At 43.6% G+C, this 24,148-nt stretch overlaps 1 protein-coding gene across 7 annotated transcripts in view; it reads right to left on the reverse strand.

Moving 5' to 3' along the window:
• The window catches only part of syne2b (spectrin repeat containing, nuclear envelope 2b), a 106,409-nt gene extending 83,541 nt beyond the window's left edge, over positions 1 to 22,868 (reverse strand). For 4 of the 7 annotated variants that reach the window (XM_084569479.1, XM_084569480.1, XM_084569481.1 and 1 more), the window contains exons 1-29: positions 22,397 to 22,866; positions 19,821 to 19,882; positions 16,325 to 16,420; positions 16,158 to 16,235; positions 15,902 to 15,994; positions 15,302 to 15,504; positions 14,873 to 15,072; positions 12,784 to 12,884; positions 11,952 to 12,041; positions 10,569 to 10,682; positions 10,166 to 10,303; positions 9,822 to 9,986; positions 9,565 to 9,677; positions 9,029 to 9,197; positions 8,347 to 8,443; positions 8,066 to 8,265; positions 7,751 to 7,915; positions 7,040 to 7,180; positions 6,843 to 6,944; positions 6,523 to 6,702; positions 6,252 to 6,410; positions 2,449 to 5,763; positions 2,175 to 2,309; positions 1,831 to 1,956; positions 1,139 to 1,326; positions 947 to 1,028; positions 728 to 819; positions 435 to 555; positions 32 to 322 (exon numbers count right to left, since the gene is read on the reverse strand). In XM_084569479.1, coding sequence (XP_084425605.1) covers positions 32 to 322; positions 435 to 555; positions 728 to 819; positions 947 to 1,028; positions 1,139 to 1,326; positions 1,831 to 1,956; positions 2,175 to 2,309; positions 2,449 to 5,763; positions 6,252 to 6,410; positions 6,523 to 6,702; positions 6,843 to 6,944; positions 7,040 to 7,180; positions 7,751 to 7,915; positions 8,066 to 8,265; positions 8,347 to 8,443; positions 9,029 to 9,197; positions 9,565 to 9,677; positions 9,822 to 9,986; positions 10,166 to 10,303; positions 10,569 to 10,682; positions 11,952 to 12,041; positions 12,784 to 12,884; positions 14,873 to 15,072; positions 15,302 to 15,504; positions 15,902 to 15,994; positions 16,158 to 16,235; positions 16,325 to 16,420; positions 19,821 to 19,882; positions 22,397 to 22,415 — 7,035 coding nt within the window. In that variant the 5' untranslated portion in view covers positions 22,416 to 22,866. Of the gene's footprint in view, positions 1 to 31; positions 323 to 434; positions 556 to 727; positions 820 to 946; positions 1,029 to 1,138; positions 1,327 to 1,830; positions 1,957 to 2,174; positions 2,310 to 2,448; positions 5,764 to 6,251; positions 6,411 to 6,522; positions 6,703 to 6,842; positions 6,945 to 7,039; positions 7,181 to 7,750; positions 7,916 to 8,065; positions 8,266 to 8,346; positions 8,444 to 9,028; positions 9,198 to 9,564; positions 9,678 to 9,821; positions 9,987 to 10,165; positions 10,304 to 10,568; positions 10,683 to 11,951; positions 12,042 to 12,783; positions 12,885 to 14,872; positions 15,073 to 15,301; positions 15,505 to 15,901; positions 15,995 to 16,157; positions 16,236 to 16,324; positions 16,421 to 19,820; positions 19,883 to 22,396 lie in introns of all 7 variants that reach the window. The other 3 variants (XM_084569484.1, XM_084569482.1, XM_084569483.1) reach the window with 3 other exon arrangements.
• Between the last annotated feature and the right edge of the window lie 1,280 nt (positions 22,869 to 24,148).

The following is a 24,148-nucleotide window of genomic DNA, read 5'->3' on the forward strand; positions in this document are numbered from 1 at the left end:
TAAAGACATAGATACAGTTTGTGTGACTGACCTTTATGTCCTTCAGGATGTTGGTGTTGGCCAGTGTGAAGGCAGTGATGTCTTTGGGCTGCCTCAGGTACCGGTCTAGACGCTCGCTGAAGTCCACCATGTGGTTCTCGGTGGAGTCGATCTGTCTGAGGGCAGCGCCCAGCGAGCTGCCTCTCCTCTGAAGGCTGGACTGCTGGCTGCGCCACTGCTCCTGCAGCTCCGTCCTCTCCTGCTCCAGCGAAGAGTTCCTGCTCAACTGGGAACACTGGTTTGTGTACTCAGACCAAAGAGACTCAGTCTCCTGACGCAAGAACTGAGACAAAAGGAGATCAACTCAAGATTACACGCTTGTCGTGGCGATTAGCTTGTCTGCTCCAGATGCTCTAATAATATTTTAATATTTGAAAAGACAAACTGATTTGAACCTGTATTTCTTGGAGCCGTGTGTGCAGGCCTTTCAGAGAGACAGAGTCAGAGGGAACATCCTTGATGCCCTGTTCATTTTTAGCCAGTTGGGCTTGAAGAGTCCGTTTATAATTCTCATATCTGGAGATTTCATCGGATGAAAAACAAAGAAATACATTTTTTTAATCTATTTTCAGATTGTTATTTTATTCTATCTATATTTTACGACCTGTAACTGTCACTTTATACTAGCAACTGCGACAAAACAATTACCTTGAACGATTCATAAAGTATTGTGATAAATGAACTCTACCTTTCTAAAGCTTCCTTTCTGGTGACTTCTTCTTCCACGGACGCCTGCTTTTCATCTTCTCTACTCTCCACAGAAACCGTCTTCACTGCCACCTGGAAAAACAGCACGTTTCAGATTAATTCACAGCTCAGGTACGAGCTCATGCGAGCTCATAATCAGCTCCCAGATATAAACGCAGATAACTAGAATTGTCAAACATGTCAAAACAGTGATTCATACCTCGGGTGAGACCTGAGGCGTGTCACTTGGTTTGTCAAATTCCTTTTGTGCGGTTAGATCCTCGCTGAAGCCAAGAGTAATCCTAAAAAAAAAAAATAAAAGTAAAAAAGTGCATGATGATTTTTTTTTTTTTAAGTATTTTCTTAATTTTTATGTTCACTGCCAGCGTTTCATTGTTTTACAATTCCTCACCTCGGTTCAGGGAGCGGTGCTTCTTGGTCTCCGCTGAACTGATGCTGGATGGCAGCCAGCCTCTTCTCACACTCCCTGAGCTGGGTCTGAGCCAGGCGGTGAGCGTCCTCAGGGCTCAGGGTGTCACACAACTCTTTCAAGGCCACGAGGTGCTCACCTGCCTCTGCAAAGTCTGCCGAGAAGCAAGCCTGTGCAGAAAAACAGTAAGGACGTTTTATTTGTGTCTTAGATTCAGAACAATATCCACAAACTGACTTAATTTTGACCCCTTTGACCTGATTATTAGCCTCTTTGTATATTTGTTAGTTAAGACAACTTGACAGAGAAACGACGACACACAAGCAAACCCCCAGACGCCAGCAGCCGACCGATGTACTGCACAAAAAAAACAAAAGAATGCTGTTTTTAATGATTACTGAAAGCGTAAGGACAACTATAATGAGTTGTTTTTAGAGCACAGCTTATCTAATTGTGCAATATTTTAACTTTCATTATTGTATTTCGTGGCCCTTTTCAAGTGTGTAACAAAAACAGCAGTCTCTTATAGAGCAGCCAGAATGAAGTGGGACAGGTGCCTGGTCCCTTGGAGGCACACAAAGAAAAAAGAGGAAATAGGAGGTGAAGAAGCAGAGCAGATAAACCCACTCCTTTGAAGCACCCTGCCAAGAGTTCAGCTCTGGTAATTTAGCTACCTGTGCTTGGTTTTCTAAGCGGGAGCTTAAGAGCATCTCACATCGCAGGGCTGCTGCGTTAAAGTCTTTCCTTGTTACTTCAAACCGTAATTGCTGCAAAAAGCCTGAGATCTCAGCTCTCACAGCCTGGGAGATATAAAACCAATTAAAATAAAACACATGACAAGTATTCAGCAAAAGGGTTAGAGTATGGATGCTTTAAATGTGTCGGACTATTTGCACAAGCAATTATTTGAGACATCTGAGAGTCAGAGAACAGATTGTGTGAATACTTGTCTGTTAACGGCAATTAAAATCACGCACATTAACACAAAACTCCCACAGTGAGTGTGTTTGAGCCTTACCTCCCACTGTGTCCTGACAGACTGGGTGAAGAACTCCATGTCTCTGAGCTGTGAGGAGGTACAGAACGCCTCCATGCCCTTGGCTGCTCTCAGGAACTCCTCCAGCAACTCTGGGTCCAGGGCCCTCAGAGTCTCCTGAAGAGAAAGGCAAAGATAGAACTGAAACTGTGTAATAGACAAAGGATCCGTGGGTGATAATCCGCAGATTATAACAATATAAACTCACTGAATATCATATTTAAGTACATAAATCATTGATAGTAATTAAATTTACCTCTTTTACTGACACTACTTCGGCCGATATGCGTTTGTCTTTAAAGACAGTGATGGCTTCTAGGATGTGCGCCTGCAGGCAGTGCTTGGCCTCCTCAAAGCCATTCCTGGCCAAAGCCTGGGCCTTTATGTAGGCCTCTGTGTAGGCCTGGGGGGGCGCTTGGGCCAGAGCAGGAGGCGTGATGCAGAGGTCTGGTGATTCGGCCTGGGTCTGAGGAAACACACTGACCTGAGAAAGGATGATGGTCTGGAGCTGCTGGGGTTGGAGCTGCAGAGAAGGTTGAGTTTGAGGTTTTGACTGTGGAGGTTGCTGAGTCTGAGGTTTTCCCTGTGGTGGTGACTGAGTTTTAGGCTGTGGCATTGTTTGGGCCTTGGGTAGTGGTGGTGACTGAACCGGAAGCTGAGGCTGAGGTGGCAGTTGTGGCTGAGGTTTGGGCTGCGACATGGACTGGGGCGTCTGTTGCGGTGGTGACGGAACTTTAGTCTGAGTTGGTGATTGAGCAGCAGGTTGTGATGCCGTTTGAGTCTGCACCTTGAGTTGTTGTGGTGGTGATTCAACCTTGGGTTTAGCTGGTGACAGAGCAACAGGTTGTGATGTAGTTTGGGACTGCACCTTGAGTTGTTGTGGTGGTGATTCAACCTTGGGTTTGGTTGGTGACAAGGACACGGACTGTGGTTGCAACTGAGGTTCTGGTACGGGCTGTGGCAATGATTCAACCTTTTGTTGAACTGGTGACTGAACTTTAGGTTGAGTTAATGATTCAGCTTCTGGCTGTGGTGCCTGTACAGCCAGAGGTTTGAGTTGTGCAGGTGATTCCCCTTGTACCTGAAGCTGTGGCTGCAGCTGGGACTGATGTTTCAGTTGGTGGGTGGGCTGCTGGAACTGAATATTAGACTGAGGCTGCTGCATCCTGGTATGGGGCTTTCCTTGTGCCAGTGGATGAGCCTGGATTTGTGTTTGGGACTGGAACTGCTGAGTCTGGAGCTGGGGCTGTGAGGGAAGCTGAGGAGGAGGGGCTTGATGTGGTGGTGGTTGGGTCTGAGGAGGTAGCTGAGTTTGTGGCTGAGGTTGATAGTGAGTTTTGATCTGATGCTGAGACTGGGGCGGACGGTAAAGCTGGGACTGTGGTTGCGGCGGTGCCTGAACCCAAGTTTGTTGTTGAACTTGACCTTGTTGTGTCTGAACTATGTTATAACCTCTCAGCTGAGGGAGTTGTTGCATGGGACTCTGGGGTCTCATTTGAGGCTGTGTTTGAACCCATGGTTGGGTTTGTGTTTGAGGCATCTGAGGCTGATTATAGGACGGCCCCATCTGGGGATATCCGTGGAGGCCAATCTGAGGCCCTTGCTGGCTCCACTGTGGTACAGCCTGAACGGTTGGATACGCCTGTGAATGCGGAGCTTGAACCACCTGTTGAGGGTACGGTTGGGGGAAGGGATGCCTCTGCTGGGGAACGCTCTGATTTTGTAGCTCTTGTTTGTCGGTCCACTGCTGCGACGGAGAGTGAGCCTGTGAGTAACCCTGGGGGTAAAGCTGAGGTTGTGCTGCAGCCTGTGGATGTTGGATAGACATTGGGGATGAGGTCCTGACCTGACTCCAAGCTTGCAGTTGACCCTGGGAAGCATGGACTTGTTGCTGAGCATGTGCAGTATATTGAGTCATAGACTGAGCATGACTTTGAGGGTAGGTCTTTGGCTGTGGATGAGTTTGAACCTGCACCCCAGACTGCGTGTGGGGATACGCAATCAACTGAGTAGTCGTTTGGGCGACAGACTGGGCATTTTGAGCTTGGCCCATTGACTGTGTAAGGGTTTGAGGCAGAGTAGGGGGTTGAGGGTGCATTTGAGGATGAACCATTTGTTGGGAATGGGTTTGAGACTGGGCCTGTGGCTTAGGGGAGGGGGGCCTGACAGGGGCCCAAGACTGGGGATGACTGCGAAGCTGAACATGGGATGGCACTGGAGGCTGGATTTGGCCCTGAGGCGGAGCCTGCAATAGGGAAGGTGTTCTGGGTTGAGCCCATGTCTGCACTTGAGCTACAGCTGGGCCGTGACCTAGACCCTGCGGTTGTAAAGACGTCTGAGGTCCTGGTGGGACATATGTTTGGGAAGGAGGCTGAACATGGAGCTGGGCCTGGGGTTGTGTCTGTGGCTGGGTCACTGACTGGGTCTTCACAGGGCCATGGGGCTGTTGAAGAACTTGTATCTGAGACTGGCTTTCACTTATTCTGGTTTGTGATTGGACAATAGTTTGGGATTGTGGGTGGGGCTGAGCTACAGATGCAGTCTGATGTTTAGTCTTGGTATGTGAATCTGGTTGTGCTTGTTTCACAGTAGGTTGTGGCTGTTGTTTTGGGTGTTCCCGCTGCTTTTGTTGTTCTTGCTGAGTCTGTTCTATATTTAGAGGTTGCTGTGTTTGTTTATGCTGCCCCTTTTGCAGTTTTTGTGGCTGCACTGTAATTTTTGCTTGTGCCTCAGCTGCTGTACGCTGTGAAACGATCTGCTCTGATCCCACCGTTTCTCTCTTTGATTGGAAATCCATCTGTCCAGACTGAACTGGGTCCTGAGTGCAAATCACTTCAGGACATGAAGCTGGAGATTTCTGTTCCACCACAGGTGCTTTCTGAAGCCAGGGCCGATTCCTTGCAGCCTGGGCCTTTCTGCTTTTAAGCTCCTGGGAACTCAGTGCTGTTTTCTTTACAGGTGGTTGCTGAGGTGAAATCTGCCCATGGGTCTCTGGTATCTGTTTAACTTGTGTTTCAACCTGTATATTAGTTACCAGATGCCGCTGTACTTTGCAAATTTCTACCTGCTGCTGCTCCATCTGTTGTTGTTCCTGCTTGTGCTGAGCTTGTGACTGTGTCACCTCCTGCTTGAATTCTGTCTCTATTTGCTGTCCTAGCTTAATTGCTGACTCTCTACTATGTCCATGTTGTACTATTTCTTGAAGTCCTTGTTCCTGAGTCTCTTGTTGTTTTTGTGCAATAGCCTCTGGCGAAGCTCGAGTCTGGACTTCTGGTGGAGACTCTGTCCTGGTCCCCTTCAGAGCTTGTGCATATGTATATGGCATTGGGGGAGAAGTCTTCCTTTCTTCCCTGTATTCTTGCACCACTATCTTCGGAACAAATGTTTCATGGCTGTGATGTGAAACTAACTTTGTCTCAGTCTGGTGAGTTGTCTGCCTGGTGTCTGACTGTCTCAGGTGTTGAGGCTTTGCTTTGGACTGGATAAAGACTTTTGAAGGTGGGCTCGCTTCTGGAGGGCTTCGGCTTCTGTCTCTTCTGGCACCCAGACTGCTCAGCATACCGACAACCTCCTAGAATTGAAAGCACACAAGTTTGAAAAACTGAATTTGTCATGTCCAAAACACAAGCTGAAACAAGGGCAACTGGACCTTGAGTAAGAAGCAGTCGTGAGTCGTGAAGCAGTAGAGCATCTGTGAGTGTTGCCCATCAGAAACTCACAGGACTAGGGTCTGTTAACAACTAGATACTTACCTGTAGTTAGAGGAATCTGTTTGGGTCCTGTTTCGTTTCTCTTATTTAAACCACTTACTTGGATGAGTGGCAAGACATCTTCAGAGAACACTATTAGTCCAGTTACTGCTATTTTAACCGTTGGATATATATTATCATATTATATTATATATATATTTGTTTTTTGGGATATAATATGACCTGGATGACCGAGAATCTTCACGTGTCATATTTTATTATAATCCTAATTCTCTGCTTCATTTTGTCATATCCTTACCGTCTGAAGAGCAGAAGACGAAAAACATTGATTTACAAAAAGACAACTAGCCTGTGATTGTGCAACAGCAGCTCGCACTCTGTCCTGCATGGCTGAGGCATGGAGGTACTGGACGGGAGAGCTCTTCTGACTTGTCATTACCATCACCTGTAGGTCCTGGTCCTCAGTGACCACCTGACCCTCCAGCTGTAGGCCACGGGAAATAATGACCTGTAGAAATATGTGGGGTTAAATAGTGAGTGGCATTTCCTCAAATGTGGAAATATGAAAACATGAAAGGAAATAGAGCAGAGCAACCTCCCTACTCTTTGGATCATCTTACCCGGGCTCGTGGGTCCTGACCCTGCTTTTTTTCTTTCCGATCTGTGGCCCTCAGCAGCTGATAGAGCTCCCGGGCCTCGGCCTCCCAGTGTAGGAGTTCAGCTAGTCGACTGTCGAGGCCAGACACACTGTGCTGCAGCTCTGCACACAACTGTTCTGCTTCAAACACGGTCTGCATCACCTGGGGACAAAAAAAAGGAATCAGTGGCAACGATGGGATTTGTTTCTATTTAGTAAAATAAATTATAATCAGAGGACTAAAACCAAGTAACTTGAATTCACTGAGCAAACGCTTAAAAAAAGAAGAGAAATCCTTCATACCTCAGGCATTGCAAGCTTTAGTTTCTGTAACTGATCCGCTGGCCATTCTGGAGAAGGTTCCAGAGCCTCCAGATCCACTTGTTTTATCTTCCTCATTAGGAACTGAAGCACAGAAACAAACAGTCTTGTTATTTACAGGAAAATGGCAACAACAGCTTATAAAATAATAATGCAATGACTGGCCAACCGGTTTGTACCTGTAATCGTTTCCTGTAGGTGCGTAAAGGACCTGCCATTACCTCCAGAGGCTCTTTAAAGATCAGAGTAGCTTCTCTGATCAAAGCCTGGAGGTCCTGAGAGCTGGTCTGAACGTCTGCTCTGGGCTCTGTTCTGCTTTCCTGGAGAAAAACATATTATTATAGAAAAAGACAATACAGAGACAGAGATTCACTGTTAACTGCTAGTGAACAATAGTGGTGTTTCAATGAAAACTGTTTTCCTACATGTCAGCACCCAAGATGACATAATACAATAGAACAGACTCATAGACATGTTCCATCCCTTTTAACAATGATTAATTACCACTAAAGCCTGTCTAATAAGTAACTCGAGACGCTACATTTAGTTTTGTTTTTTTCCTAAACACAAAAGTAAAGGTGGAGTGTCACTTTCAAGCGGGAAGCCACTCCTTCAAGAAAAAATGCGTGGGAATAAATACATCGACGGATTAGAGTACCTGAGGCCTGAGACATTAAGTTACTGAAATCCCTTCTGTCACATGTCACTTAAAGGCACATTAACTTAGAGGAAGCTACGTCAGCCTACTGGGAAAAAAACATCACCCAGACAAAAGAGAGCTGGCAGGAAGTTAATCTTATAGGGGAAAATGTATTTTCTCACATCTTATGGCAATTCTTTACTGGTTTAACACGGCTCTAACAGCATCTGATTTATCTCTTTTAACTTACAAAAGTGTTTCTCCTGACAAACTCGGCCCAGTGCATGTTGACTTTTCGCAGCTCCTCCATCAGACTCCTGCTGGTCTGAGGATCTGTGGACTCGATCAGGAAGTTACCCATCTCGTTCAGGTGGGCCTGCCGAGAGCCCCACTCAGCCATGGACTCAGACGTCACCTTAACAAACGAGTGAGTTTGGTTATCTTAACCAACGGAGGTAAAGGACAGGTAAAAGACTAAATAAATTCAGGCAGACTTTATACTAGACCATGCATTAAATTCTTAATGGAAGTAAACTTGTTATGATATTTTCTAAGTGACTGATACCTCTGGTCTGTGGTCATGGCTGTATGTCACAGATCCCTGCTCAAGCCACGCCTGCAGGGAGCTGAGGCAGTCACTGTAGGAGTCCCATGCAGACAGGACCCTCCCCATGGTGCCCTTCACTGTGGTCACCTCTGCCAAAACAACAGCAGTGTCCTCCTCCAGCTGCTTCACCTGTTCACTCACTTTGTGGTAATCGGCAGCTAAAAAGGACAAAAAAAAACCTACATCAGTGAAACCCTACCTCTCATTTGACATCTATCATGCTGTCACTGAACTCTCACCGAGGGCAGACTTGCTTGAATATTTCTCAGAAATCTGCTTCAGCTTACGAAGAGCTGCCTCCAACATTGACGGTAGCTCCTGTGTGTTTACCAGTTCCTGTGTTTAAGAAAATAGATTTTTAATTCTGCATCAACATCACTGCACATGCTCAGTGTTAGACATTTACCACTAGTGAGGTAATAAATCTAGTCGGGTTGCACGTTTGTCCTCAGTGTGGCCCCAAAGGAAAGGCCATCTTAACACATACTGAGTGAATATTATCACAAGTGCATGCATACTTTGCTCAAGCTAATGTTCTCAGTTTGTCTGTGTGTAAATAACCAGCGCCATCATGTGGTCACTAAATTACTGTAACAGCTGCTGTCTCTAATGCACAGGTTTCAAACATACAACCCACCAGAGAGTCTAATCTGGCCCACAGCAGTGGAACAATGACATAGAAGACTTCAATGAAAATAACTGCTATCCCTAATTTGTCCACTGTTTTAGTCAGAGAAGTGGACGGAACACAACACTGAGACCCAGGAGTAAACAGCAGATAGCAATGTGCCCAAACTACACTGTATGTGGCCCCCAAACTAAAATGAGTTTGACACCCGTGCTCTAATAGATCTCTACCTACCGCTGGATCAGAAACATGATGACATCTGCAACCGCTCTTGATCGTTAGGATTAACTCACATGCCATTCCTGCAGCAGCACCCTGACAGCCTCTGGTGAGATGTACGGTCTCTTCCAGATACGAAGCTTCGTCCTGATCTGCCCCACCAGGTCCAGAACAGTGTGGCGGTGCTCTCGGTACTCCAGCTTGATCCAGTGGTACTTAGAGGTCACCCTCACACCCGTGAATCTGGAGAATGTTAAAAAAAAAAACAGGAGGTTAAACTCAATAACTGAAGATAAGTTATTCCAAAGTAAAACTAATCAATTAAAGAGATAACCCGATGCTAATGCCGATGGAAGTTGTGAGGATGTTCCTGTGCTTAAATAATTATTGAGTAATCTTTAACAAATTCAAATTCCCAACGTTTGAAAGAAATGCTCAAATATTACGCTGAGTGGCATACGATACAGAATTCATACCAGCTGAACTGGGCAGCAGATTTAAACATCGGAAATTAATTTTTACTCTGTATGTTGAAACACGTCACATGATGAAATCCAGATTGATTCCAGCCTCATATTCTGATAAGAACGGAGTCTGTTTGTGGCCTCACCTCGTCTTCAGCTCATTCATCTTGTCAGCAGGAACCATCGTGTTTCCATACTCATCCTGGTTCTGGAAGGACTGGAAGGTCTTCAGGTGCTGCGCCATCTCCTCCAGACAAGCCTACAAAAACAGAGTACCTACATTTGTATGCACCCAAATATCTGTACTTGACTTCTTACAATCAGGAGAGGTTTTTTTTTTTTTTTAACCTAAACGTGGAACACGTGTATCAAGAAGTTAAGACAGATGTGGGGGAACGTTTACTTTGAGCTGCTCTTGTTTCTCTCTGGCTTCGTCTGCAGCGCGGCCGTGGTCCTGAGGGTCGCCCTCTTCCTCGGTCAGAGCCCTCTCTGTTCTCAACAGCCAGCGGGCCACTGAGTCCATGGGGGCTGGAAGACTCACGTCCAACTCAACCTTGTATTCACGCAACTAAATAGAAAGAAAGAAAGTCGGCAAACATTAAAATAATCGGTAGCAGTATGCGTATGTGTGTAAAGTGCTTTGAGTTCCAATAAGCAGAAAGAAGCTACATAACTACCAGACTATTTAGGATTCATAAATGATTTGTATAAACAGGTTTCACTGAAGCAAGTGATGTGAGTGTGAACCTTTTCAGTGATGGCGTCCCACGCCTCTCTGAGGGCCCGCTGCTCCTCGCTCAGCTTTGGTGTTCGTCTCATAGCCGTCAATAAGGGCATGATGGGCCGCCGCTGCTCGCTGAAGGACACCAGGAAGGTCTGCAACACCTGAGGGAAGGACAGCGTCCTCTTTAGAGACTCAGAGCAAGATCTATCTATCTATCTATCTATCTATCTATCTATCTATCATCTCGTCTGTTGTAAACGATATTGACAGCAAAATAACTTGAGGCATTCATTGAGAATCATACGTCACATAAATAATTTCTCTAATCAGAAGACAATCCACAGCCCCATTATACAATCTAGGCTATAAAAATGCAGTAATACCACGCTTCCAGCACAGCTTGATGAATATTAACTAGAAACGTACGTGGTATCTCTCTGAGTAGCTTTCTCCCTCGGTGGAGTCCCATCCCTCCAGCAGCTCGTCATAGGCCTGAACCAGCCAGCATGTCACTTCCTGTGCTTTGCGATCAGGTGTCGCCTGGATACAGGAGAAAAAAGTTATTCACTCATGAGGATGATTTTTGATTTAATTACAAAATAAAAAGTTGAAGATATCTTCTCAACACAGACTAAGAGGAAGAGATGTAATTAGTGCTAAACTGTGTTTCTACAACTTCTACAGTTTTAATTTATTGTTTATACGCTGTCCAAAAAACCACCAGTCATGAGTTATTATTCACAAAACAGCTGCCAATATTTCTTTAAGCAAGTCTGTGCACAGCAGAGCACCAAGCCCAAATATACAACACGTTCTGGCTCAGGCTACAAAGGGGATATCTGTGCTCACAAAAACAAACACTGTTGAGTCAACAGCTGCATTTATTCTACTTATATTCTGCTGCAAACGGGGAAGTTTGAGCCCATAGTTTCCGACATTTTTACATGCATATGGTGAGTGAGAAGCCGTTGTGTGGTAGCATTAATGCTGCTTAAAGCAAAAATCACTCTTTTTAAATAAAATTTCTATTTCTTCTTCATGCAGAACTCTAATTCCTGTGGCCTCTTCCTAAACACTACACATAAACAAGCTGGTATCTTGTCAGAAACATAAAACGAAGGCCGTTGTCGCCGTCCGATCCGTCATGAGTTCTGAGACTGGCGATAGGAGCAGGCTCTGCTGCGCCACAGACTCGCCCCAGGAGTGTTGAATTCATCTCATGGGGAGGCAGAGAAAGAAACACGCCCTTGTTGTGGTTTTGGTTTCCCTTCCAGAGAACAGAGCAAACTAGTTTGATGCTGCATGATTGGTCCTGCTTTAAACCTTAATACATGTAAGAATCTGAGTCGTCCTGGCGCTTCTTCAAGAGATATAAAACGACAGCGATAAGATCGAAAGTTACTCCCAGGTGTCAAGGTTCGGTGCGGCTGATTTATAGCGACAGTAATGAGGCTGAGACACGCAGAATGAATGCAGGAAAAAAAATGTTTCAAAGCAGAGCAGCTGCTATGAGGGCTGGCACACGTGTCGTTTCACACATGTTAAGATATCATGTGGATTAGTTCTTCAGAGTAGGAATTTCTTCATAAAGTATTGTTAAATAGATCTTTGTAAATGTCAAGTGTTCACTAATGTGGCCTTCTACTGCAGCAAAACGTTAGTACTGAAACAATATGTAATTATTGTGCAGATGTAAAAGATTATTTAGTCTGAGGTGTCACAGAATCTACTGCTGGTTAACAGGAAGGAAGGACGGCGAGGTGGAAGGTGAGAAATAAACCAGAGGAAGGTGATGAAGGTTCGGTCTACCTGGCGAAGAGGTGAAGCAGAAATAGCAGGAGTGTAGTGAACAGGCAGGTTGATGGGAGAAGGACTTTTAGGAGGAGTCAGGTATTGTGTCTAGGAGAGGAGAGGAGAGGAGAGGAGAGGAGGTAAAGAACAACATCTGATGCAGAAAATGAAATGTTCTCCTGGAAGACTGTGTTCGCTGGCAAAGATAATGGCTGGATAATTTAGCATCGGAGTCAAAGGCCCCGTTCAGACCTTGTTTTAACATCTGAAGCTGTAATTCATTTCACTCTCAATGATTTATCTGAGAGATGAAATAAATTACGACAGTTACAGCATGTTGGGATCAGTGAACATTCCTGCTGAACTGCTGAACAGAAAAACTGCACATGATGAAATAAACTGCAGGACGTGAGCTGGTAGATAAGCACCACAGCTGAACACATGGAAGTTAAGAACAATACAACAACTGTTCTACAGGAAAACACGCTGCCCTCTGCTGAATTTATCTAGAACGAAGGATCCCTGCTTGAACATGTGTCCTTATGTAAACAGGATGATTCAGATATTACATGAAATGAAGAAAATACTTCATGAAAATACTTCAACACATGTATTTAACCCCAACTGTATAAAACCTAAATGTAATGATGTTTTGTTGTTATATATAGTTTCTGCACAGGGCTTTAAGTTGGGCTCAGCTGCACTTTAATTGTTAAGTGTGAACAGCATTAGAAGCAGTTTAGGAATCTGCTTTATACTTTTATATATATATAGAGAGAGAGAATAATAAACTCTGTGTGAACTTGTTTTCTACACCAGGAGCTGACGGGACATATTGGACTCTACTGACCTGCATGTCTTCGTCGGTCACTGGCAGGTCCCTGGAGTACTGCAGGAACTGAGCCACGTAGGTCATGATGGACTTCTCATCAGGGTCTCGAACGTCCACATCTGCATCAACATCACAGTCCTCCATGATGAGCCTCACACAGCAACACCACTGTCTTTACAGCCTTACACTAAGACATAGGAGCGCTTCTGAAGCAGGGGGAGTTTAAAAGTGGAATCTGAAGAATGGAGGTGCAGCTCTTGTTGTCTTTAAAAAGCCTGCTAACGAACTAACAGGCGGCGCAAATGAGACCAATGAGGTTTTTTTTATACACGGCTGAAACAAACAAGCAGTGAGCGAGTCAGCAGACTCAGATCAGATCGTCAGCCACTTGCCCTCAGGCTCGCTGGGTACGTCTCTGTCTAAGCACAGCTACACCCATCACACAGTCACAAAGACTCAAACGGCACCGCCGCTAAATGAGCCTGTCGGGGAGGGAAATGGGGTAAAAGAGTATTTGGAGCAGAGCAAAACGCATGAAGGAATAAATCAGAAATTCACTGGAACTTCCATGGAGGGGTAGAAAACCGACTGTGGACGTCAGGGTGATGAATCACAATAAAAAGTTAAATAAAACGGTTAAAACAAGGTCGATCCAGGTGAATCGCTGTTCCCAAATATCAGACGGTTGTCAAAATATTTTTGAAAGTTTGACAAATAGTTCTTTCTCCAGAGCTGAACCTCTTTGACGTGTTGCAGAAGAGGAAGCACAGATGTTTTAATGATGGCTCAGCTCCATTAAGTGAACCAGCACACATAAATACAGGAACTCCTCAGAAAGGAATGCAGCCATCATTAATATACCTGCTCTTCATGTGAAGACAAAATATAAATGTGTTTTTTGTTGTATCTTCATCAATTCACTCGGGATGCTGGAGTCAGCGTATGAAAGGAAGACACTACCATGTGCAAATTTGGCAGCGGAAGATGAAAGTCCAACGTAGGCGGGCTGCAGGAGTTTTGGAGCCAGTTCCACCACAAGGCTGCTGTAGGAGGTGGGCATCAGAGGCCAGGTGTAGTAGAAGACACTTAAGGAGCACAGAACGGGCCAAAGGAAAGGAGAAGAGGCCACCACACGACACCCACCCAGGTCTGATCATTAACCTGTGGTGGGTCGGTCTCGGCTGAGAGTGAAGACCACATGTTTGGGTCTGTTTCGCTGGTTCCAGGGCGACTTGTTATCATCTTCAGTTTCCATCTTTTCTCTGAACTTCACACAGTCTTGGAGTAACATGATATTTAACAGGATGTTTGATACCGTTAACAAGTCAAATATGATATTTAGTAAAACACCAGACTGAAACAGGAAGTGGAGCCGGGCTGTTCACACCAGACGTGCATATGATAACAAGACAGAAGACTATTGGGACAATGTTTAGTGGACAGATGAGACCAAAGTAGAATAGTTTGGTTTAAATGAGATGAAACAACACTGCATCATTCCAGCATCAGAACCTCATCCCTCCATCAAACATGGGGGTGCTAATGTCCTGGTTTGGGCCTGTTCTGCTGCATCTGGACCAGGACGGCTTGTCATCATTGATAGACCAATGAATTCTGAATTCTACCAGTGAACTCTAAAAGAAAATGTCAGGACATCTGTCCATGAGCTGAATGTGAAGAGAAACTGGGTCATGCAGCAAGACAACGAGAACCAAGAACACAAGTGGTTCTACAAAAGAACGGTTAAAGAAGAACAAGATGAATGTTTAGGAACGGCCAAGTCAAAGTCCTGACCTTAATCCAATAGAAATGTTGTGGAAGGACCTGAAGCAAGCAGTTGATGTGAGGAAACCCACCAACATCTCAGAACTGAAGTGGTTCTGTTCTGAGGAATGGGCTAAAATTCCTCCAAGCTGCTGTAGACCACTGATCAGCAGTTACCAGAAACATTTAGTGACAAGGAGGTCACAGCAGATACTGGAGACAAGGAGGCTCTGACTTTAACAACTAACAGATTTGAATTATTTATTTAATTGAATTTATAAACGCACAGAAAATGAAATGTAGAAAATTCACTTTACAGTTTGAAGGGAGACAGATTACTGACCATCAGGATCCAGCAGTCTGGGGATCCTCAGCTCCTTCTCTGCGATGCGGAAAGCTTCCTCCAGGTTCTGTTTGTTGCTTCTGGTTCTGGCTTTGGAGAGATCCACCAGGTCGGGCCGCAGAGCGTACAGGATCGCCAGGAAGACCACCCCACTCCTCCAGGTGGCCTTGAAGTCTTTTACATTTACTGAACAGCCGGCTCTGAGGGAAACAGAACACAGTTATATTATTACTGTCATAATAAACGCACAAAGATCTAATGCCTGTACAACTACTGTTAATATTATCACTTCTTCATTTTTAGTTTGTGGGGCTGCTACACACACTGAGTCAAAGGAGAAATAAAATAAAAAACTTAAATTAAATCAACATAATAAAAAAATCAGCATCTCTTTGCTTATGGATGTCATCCAACTGATTGAGAGCTCACTTGTGGCACTGCTCCCGGACCCAGAGCAGCAGGGCCTTCTTGGCAGAAACTCTGAAGCGGTTGTGCAGCGGCGACGCTCTGGGAGGAACGGGGCTGCTGCTGGCCGAGCGGCTGGACAGGGTGGAGCGGGTGTCCAGGCTGGCCAGAGACTCCATGGAGGACTGACGGGAGTCGAACGAGAGGCAACTGGCCAGCTCCTCGATCTGAGAGACAAACAAAGGAGTAAAAGTTTTAAGATAGATAGAAAGCTAGATGGATAGGCAGGGATTTGTGGCTGGACTTGAAAAGAGTTTTGCAGATGTTCCAGGTGTGATTGAGACGTGTCCACACAGACTCAGTGCTGTGACTGAGGCCAAATGTCCTAAAGGAGGTGAATACTTATTAAAATACCTACTTTACTTTATATATTTGTAGAAATCTGTTTTCACTTTGACAGTAAAGATTTTTGTTTCTCAGACTAGCCACACGATATTGACCACGATTCTTTCACCTCCAAGGGAGTGAGTACTTTTGACAATAAAGTACTTTAGACCACAAAGACCAAAGGAGAAACACTTAAAGGTGAAGAACTGGGCAACAGGAAACAAAGAGAAATCTCACGTGATACTGAAGGATGATGATCCATATGAGGCCCAGGATGATGGACGGTTTACCATCGAGGATGTCAGGAATGTTTATGTTGACTAGCTTGATCTGAGGAGAAAACAGGAAAACATTTCAAACTTTGACAAAGTCTCTATTGTCACAATCTCTTTATTTTCTGGGGAAAAAAAAAAAACAACTTTAATCAAAGGTCAGCAAATACGATCTGTAAATAAAGCAGAGTTCATCGACTTGTATTTGATGCTTCATTTACCGATTTCTTCTTAAGGAAGGAGAGGGCTTTCTCTATGTTGCTCCTGTGCTGAAACATTCCTCTGCCTCTCTCACGGCTCTGGAAAACACAACCAACCAACCGGTGACCAGTCAGTCAATCAGTCAGTCAGATGAATCCTGACACTGTAAATCAGAGCTGGGACTCACGATGCGCTGGCCGCTCATCACCTCCAGCAGGTCCAGTAGTCTGGAACCATCACGGAAATCGTTGAACAGATCCATGACCGCACACGGCGGCCTCCTCTGTCATAACACAAACATATTTTATTTGTTTTATTTATAACAAAGGTTTCATTTATGGTGTCACTGTTACACTGAAACCAGACACGTGGAACAGATGTAGACAAGAACAACTTAGGCCCCGCCCACACGTCCTCCAGACTCACTCGCGTTCTCGTTGAATTAACACTACGCCCTGATCTACCTCCACCAGCTACAGGGAAATGTTGGACTGGACTGGAGGTCACCATTATGTCACATCCTGTTTCTATAACGTCAACTAAAATGAAACGTATCCAAAAAAATTGACACTTGAACATTCATCAACATTATATTAACTACCAAAAATGACAGAAACCATCTTTGAAAAAAATTATTTGACGTGTTTTAGTTCGGCCCAAGTCCCATCCAGTCATAGATAGAGGAGGGGGTGGAGCTTATGACTAGAGATGCACCGATTACAATTTTCCCGGCCGATTCCGATTTCCGATTTTTCATTGAGTTTGACCTGCCGATTCCGATTTCATTTTTTCTAACCACTTTACAACACATACAAAGATTTATTTTCTCTTCTTTAATAGAATATTAATATTATCTTTTCTTTAATAGAACATTTTTTGAACAGATAATCGCTATCACTATAAAAATAGAACTAAATAAATTACTCCTGGTGTGGGGGAAAAAAAATAAAATAAAATAGGCCTATTTGTGGAAAAAAAATATGTAATATTTGAGTTACATAAAAGCTTTTTATTTGTTTTCTTCCTAATTGTCCTTGAAATAGTGGTCAAGAACCCCCCCACCCCCAACACAAAAATGGTTTGGCCACTGAACAAAATTTGATGTTGCCGTTTGATTTGAAGTTCAGTACGCTCAAAATGTCCGGTCAGCATAAGTCCGGTGCTCAGAAAAGGAAAGAAAATATAGGCCTTAAAGATTTTCTTAACAAATATTTTAAAAAAGGTGGTGACGGTGAAGCTGGGACTAGTAAAGTGAACGTATGTTAGAAACAGCGCAGCCAACGTTTACCAGCCTTGTAACGTAAGCTAACAGGCTAGCTCTAATGCTAACGTCCATTAGCTTGTATAAAAGCCCGACACAACACGTTATCTTTGACAGAAACAGTTGAGTTTGGTAGCTCCGCCAGAGAGGATGAGACAGAGAGGAGAGAGATCCAGCTGCAGTCAGGTGACAGAGAGAGTGATGCGGGAGGGGCCCGCTGTCTCGGAGCGGAGGGACAGAGTCAGGCTACAGGTGAGAGAGAGAGTCACAGTGATGGAGGGGGGGGCATCTAAGATTATCTCGTCCCGGGCCCAGGCAAGACCGTCAGTTTGCCTGCGTATGATGCTGATGTTGCGCGATGTAAATTATGCGGCGCCCGAGTGCATTTGACCGGCAAAAAATCGGCATATGTCAAACTGACCGGCTGGTCTCCGGTCATGGCCGATCGCGTGAAAATCGGCCGATTCCGGTCACCAGCCGATAAATCGGTGCATCTCTACTTATGAGCTATACTGCAGCCAGCCACCAGGGGGAGCTCTGCTCGCTTTGGTTTCACTTTTGAGGAGCTTTCATAGCGTCCATCGTTCAGCTGTCTAAAGTCCAACACAACAAAGTTCAATAGTACGAAAGAATGAGAACACAGTTGAATCAACAGGTTTCTCAATACCTGATCTTCATAAATATTAAATTTAGTGCAGGACTGTTATAAAAGAATGCATTTGCTAGCGTACCTAATGATCTGGCACAGTGCGTGTAACAAAACTGATGAAAGACTACATCATTTGTATTAATGTAATAAAAAAAACTTTCCCCATAACACAATCTAAATGCCGTAAAATCTTTTTGGGCCAGAAATCTGAGAAGCGTGATTGCTGCGGTTTATTTAGAACGAGCGACGTCTTCACTCAGCCCTCGTGACGTCCAATCAAAACCAATTGGTTAAAGCGTCTACACGCGGTGATGGAGATAAAAACAGGGCTGATTGTTAGTTTCTGAGACGATGACGCGCAGAAGGGGTTTTACTGTTTCCATCTGACAGGACATGTGTTTATGATATAACCTTAACAGAGAATATTAGTGATTTATGAGGCAACAATGAGATTATTACTGACACCACATGATACACACCTGACAAAGCCTTTCACAGTGTGACCTATATGGGCCTTAAGGAAAACATAGACTTCTAACTCTTCTAACATGTTTACATTTTACAGTACAATGACCTATTCTGATTTGTGTAATATAAAAACACATTTATTAAATAGCTACATTCACATTTTTTTAGACTGTCGGACTAAAACTTTATCTGGGCCAGTATTAGTGATCAGCAGTTACCAGAAACATTTAGTTACAAGGAGGTCACAGCAGATACTGGAAACAAGGCTTCACTTAGTTTAACAACTCACAGATATGAACAAATTATCAATTTTCTTGTACAGATAAACAGACAAGTATAATACTTGTGTTTCATTTATTTGGCTGGGTTCTCTTCGTTTAGTTTCAGGACTTCTGTGAAAATCCGCTGACGTTTTGACTCAATCTTATGCAGAAATGTAGAAAATTGTGAAGGAAGCAACTGCACTCCATGTATTTCAAACCACCAAAACTAACCCTGGTTTTTCAGGACTTTCCAAAGTGGACACCGATGTTTCTTCAAAGCAAACCACTGACATGTGACCTGAGACAGAGCTGTAATGTGAACAGCCACTAAAAGATTAACAATTTCAGTTCACTGGCCAAGTACCTATCAGGGGAACCAGAGGGATCGGTGGCTGGATTAAGTGGGCATGGTTGTGGCCGTCTGTTGCTGTCTGTCTGTGTGCCATGAACCATGCTCCTCAATGCTATTTTTATGTGCCCCACTGTCACATTCACAGCTGACCTCCAACATGAGGTGGAAACAGAGCTGACAGTGTGCTGCTGTCTCAGGTTGGGGAACAGTTAGAGCTCAAGGTTTTTTCCTGTTAAAAGGGAGTTGTTCCTGCCACCGTCGCCTTCAGGCTGCTGCTCTGGGGGTTTCAGGCCGGATGGTGTAAATCGTCTTGAGACAATTTGTATTGTTATTGACGCTATATAAATAAAGTTGAATTGAATCGAATATTTTTAGTAAATCCAGGCCGTGTTGAGTCAAGCTGTTGACTGAGGAAACCCCTCATGTTTTTTAGGGTGCAGAGCTCTGGTGTAGTGTTTTAAACTAAGCACTCATCTAAAATTAGCTCTTATTAAGGGTTTTCCATTTTTATTTGATCTGTCTTTTTATTTATAAGCTGAACACATGGCATAATTATCAACAGACTCACTGTTGAGCTGCTTTTAGAAAGCAGCGTATGTATATTCAACACACTAATGTATCCACGTCAATCAATAACAAATGAAATTGTTCAGAAATGTCGTCTCTTTGTTTCAGGCCTCTGACTCTCACCTTTGCCAGCTGAGCATTGACCCAGTTGGTGAAGGTCCTCTTCTGAATCTGTTCTTGTTCCACTGTTGAGGAAGAACAAACACACTTCAAATTATAGCCTCACACATTCAGACTATACTTAAATTACTGTTATTAACAGCAGGTGTTGTAATGTCTCTTTGCTAAAGGACCATGAACTCAAAGCAGCCTGAATGTGCAGCGTCTTCTTCAGGCAGATTTATTCAGTGCTTGCTGAACACGGCCGACTTTCATTCTCTTAGCTGCTTTAGTGTTTTATATTTACTCCACCATACTATATGCAAGCATCCATCCCCGGTGGTCAATGGTTTAAACTCTTCCAACACAGCGTCACACCGTACATTTATGCTGACACAAAGACACACACGATGACTACTATTACTGCAACTACTGCCGCACTACTCCACTACTCTAGCTTCCTCTACTACAATTTATCACAACACACAATACAAAAGGATTAAATAAACAGAAGATATACAGAATCTTCAAGTGGGGCTTTAAACTATACAATTAGAACTAAAACTGTCTCAAAGCTTTCACCACATGAGTGTGCACATGATTTAAACTGTAGGCAGTTAAAGAGCTCTGTGTATTTATTGTGTAATAGTGTGTACACGACTAATATCGTTGCCTTAAAAACAGACTATTACTCCAGGTAACACCCAGAGTTTGGCCAATCAATTTGGAAAACCTTTGGGCATATTCACACACAAGTATTTAATCTGTGTGCTGCCTGAACAAGCAGAACACGCCACTTCACAAACGAAAGCCGCAGAAAAAGGATTCAACGTAGCGCTGAAAACACCGCTCACTAAACGAAGCCAAGAATATCACTTTGTTTTGTTCAGCAAGAAATAAGTTTTTATCAAACATCTGCACATAAAGGATTTTAAAACAAATAGAAAAGAAAAAAGCATGCGACATGTTTCTGATGTGCAAAGAAACATGCAAAAGAAAACAGTCTACATCAAAATGTGCAAAGTTGGTTCTATTATTTTAAACTAAAATACAGTTTATTGAGTAAATGTTCAATATGTAATTGCATGATAATCAAGAAGGACATAACTGACAAACAATAGTCAGTATAGATATGTTTCAGTCATTAAAATGAATTTGTTGATTAAAGGAAACGCCAATGTACAAAAAGTAAGCAAACTAAAGTCAAGTCTAGTTAATCAGATGTTTTGTCACTAAAGACTCACCACCGTAAAGCTCCATGACCTCATTCAGGTAAGTGACAGTAAGTGGAGTCTCACATATGAATCCTGTCCACGTCCTTCACTGTCCTCATAACAACAACTTCCTGACTCCATGAACATCTCAGTCAGAACATCCTTTAGTTACAAGGACGTCACTGTTCTTCAAACTTCCAGCGTAATGAAGCCATTTAAGTCTGACTGCTGCTTTTATACGTCTACAAAAACACTACGTACAAACACATTTTATGGCGTTAGGAGCTATGAACCTCATGTATACTCCTTATTCCTGCTGCTAATCATGTTGAACTTCTTCTTCTCTGGTTTGGCTTTAAAGACAGAACTTTCACTGAACAGTTTCCCACCACGCCAGCAGTTCTTCCTCCTCCATGCTCATATGGAAGTTTCACAGCAGGCCACCCCCTGACTTCAACTCCATTGCAATCTATTGTTAATCAGATGAAAATGAATGAATGATGACTAATGATTGGTTTTCAGGGGATGTGCAGTAGAGCACCTTCTGCTGTGGGCTCCTGGTAAAACAACGGTGTGCTTCTCAACTCAACTGGAAACCACATCTAACTGCTGTTACATCAGCTCATCATATTTTGCACTTAGCTAACAGGCTAACCAGACTGTTAGCTAACTGTTCCCCTCCTGTTAGCATAGCTGATTTTCTGAGCTAGCCTTAAAGTGGTCTTACTCCATCTATTCAGTTACCCTGTTAGTGTATTTCAAAGGAAAATCTGCAACAAATGCAAAACGCAAGATAGAAAAAATGACAATTGTAGAGCAACAGCTCCCCAATAATTATGCCCAAAATGACAAACATTGCTGGTATTCACTTTGCCTTTAGTCACACTGTGATTCCACGCCTCCTGTAAAGCAGACTTTTATGTGATTGTCTCCTAAATGTCACAGCAGTCCTCAGGGCTATGCTGCTCTCAGTGTCTCACATTGAGTCAAGGTGCAGCTTCTGGATAGGAGCCAAGCTTTGGGTCTGATTTAGTTGCTTTATAAACGTGTGCTACACTGGCCGTTAAAAACACTATTAAACATGCACCCACTAATCTACCTACGGTCATGGCTCCTAAAATAATACAGGTGACTAAAGAAGCAGATGCATGTAGGACCCTGGCCCTAAAACATAAACTTTCATTCAAAAGACTGAGAAGCTTTTATTTGACTTTTAATTCACAAAAAACCTTTAATCAAATCTATCAACGCTTCAAACCGTGATTAACATAATGTTTGTGTGTCTCTGTAGAGCTACTGTCATGCTGCAGACATCGCCTTTACACTACACTCCTACTTCTATTACTAAAGCAGTGAAAGTCGCCACAGACAAATAGAAGAACTCACCCTTGGTGGGATAACTCATGCTGATTCAGCAGGTAACCAGATCTGGTAAACATCAGTGTCAACCAAACGTCTTTTTCCTGCCTAAACACATGATTTAACTCACTGACTCTGCACGCTGCAGATCTCAGCCGCAGCAGAACAGACAAAAACAGAAAACTGATTTTGAAATTAGTCTGAGAGTAGTTCTTGTCTAACCAGCTAACAGTCTACATTTCCACGCTGCAGGGAAGCAGGTGAGCACAGCTGAGCTCCTCCTCCTCTAATCTTCAGGCCTGCCCAAACATGACCTGCAACAAGCTAGTCCTCCTGCAGCATCCTAGCACTTCATGCTACGTAAGCTGGAAAATAGAGTCAAATTCAAATGGAAAGCTGAAAGTGAAAATTTAGATGACTGGAAAGATATGCAAAACTTCACTTTCTTTTACTTTCGTGTACTTTTTGGTATTTCAGGTTTGGTGTTTTGAATCAGGACCTTGTGAATTCAGGAAATAAGTAGTGACAGCCAGCCCTAGTGAGATGTAGGATGACGATACACACACCTAATACTTGTCAAATAAAGATGAATCTGATCAAGGCTGTGGGTTTTCTCCCTACAGCAGCAGACAACACATTCTGCTCAGGTTTCTTCGGGCAAAACTTTGATCTTCTTAACTGTTTTGTCACGGTTGTTCAATCTAAATGTTTCACACGATAAAAGCGGAAAACAAGTTCTCTGTACAAAGACATATTTGTTTAAACCTGACTCATTTAAACACTGAGAACAGTGTCACTTCATCCTTTCTGCACAATGTACAATGAAGGGAATGAGGCGGCTGCATAGAGAGGAAGACATACCGGTATTTTAAAGAGAGAATAAGAGATACAGAAAATGTGGAGCAATCAAACTGTTAACATCCTGATGTCAAACATGGATCAGGAGAAAGGTGGACTGGAAAAAGAAGAAACAAGCGCCATCTAACCGTCTGCTACCTCGCCTCCAACACCAGAGAATCTACTTTGACAAAAACAAAAACTTTTTGCAGCAACAAAAAAAAAAACAGAAGTAAAACGTTCTTAAATCTTTCTGTAAATCAACAAAACTTAATTTATAATAGTGTAAATTATTAGTAGCTGACTCTATTAAGTGCCCCCCCTCTACTTTAAAGACCAACTCATACTACTGAGAACAGATTACGTCGCAGGGAGAACACAATCACACCAGAGGCCTTAGTTCAGGTTCAAAGTTTTGCTTCAGAAGTTCAGATGAAAACGCCCGGGGAGACAGCGATATGATGAGCGAGCAGCGTTTTATTATCTCCTCTTTCTCTCCAAGAGGCTCTTTGCAGCGTGACTCAAGCCTCTCAGAGAACAGAGATTCAGTTTCAGAAGATTAAACCAAGAATCACCTCAAAAAAAAAAAAGAAAGAAATGATAAAAGTGAAAGAAGACGTAGCCGACAGTCATCCAGCTTCTTCACTGAATGGGACACGCAACTGAGACTTGATAGTTATTTTGCTGCCACAGTAAATTAAATAACGACGCAAGGATTTTTTCTTTCTTCACCTCAAACTTCTTTAAGGGCGAGCAGAGACCACAAACAATCACAGTTTATCTTAGAACTGACCCTGCAGCAGCATGTGGACGTTGTCGATGTCCAGGGGGATGGAGCCCCTCTCCACCACATCATCTCTGGAGTAGAAGTCTGACGACATACTTTCTCATCCGCAGACTCCCGGCAGCATGGCCCCCCTCTGTCTGGAAGACACAGAGGAA

This window comes from Chelon labrosus (assembly GCF_963514085.1).
Source record: "Chelon labrosus genome assembly, chromosome: 20".
NCBI lineage: Eukaryota > Metazoa > Chordata > Actinopteri > Mugiliformes > Mugilidae > Chelon > Chelon labrosus.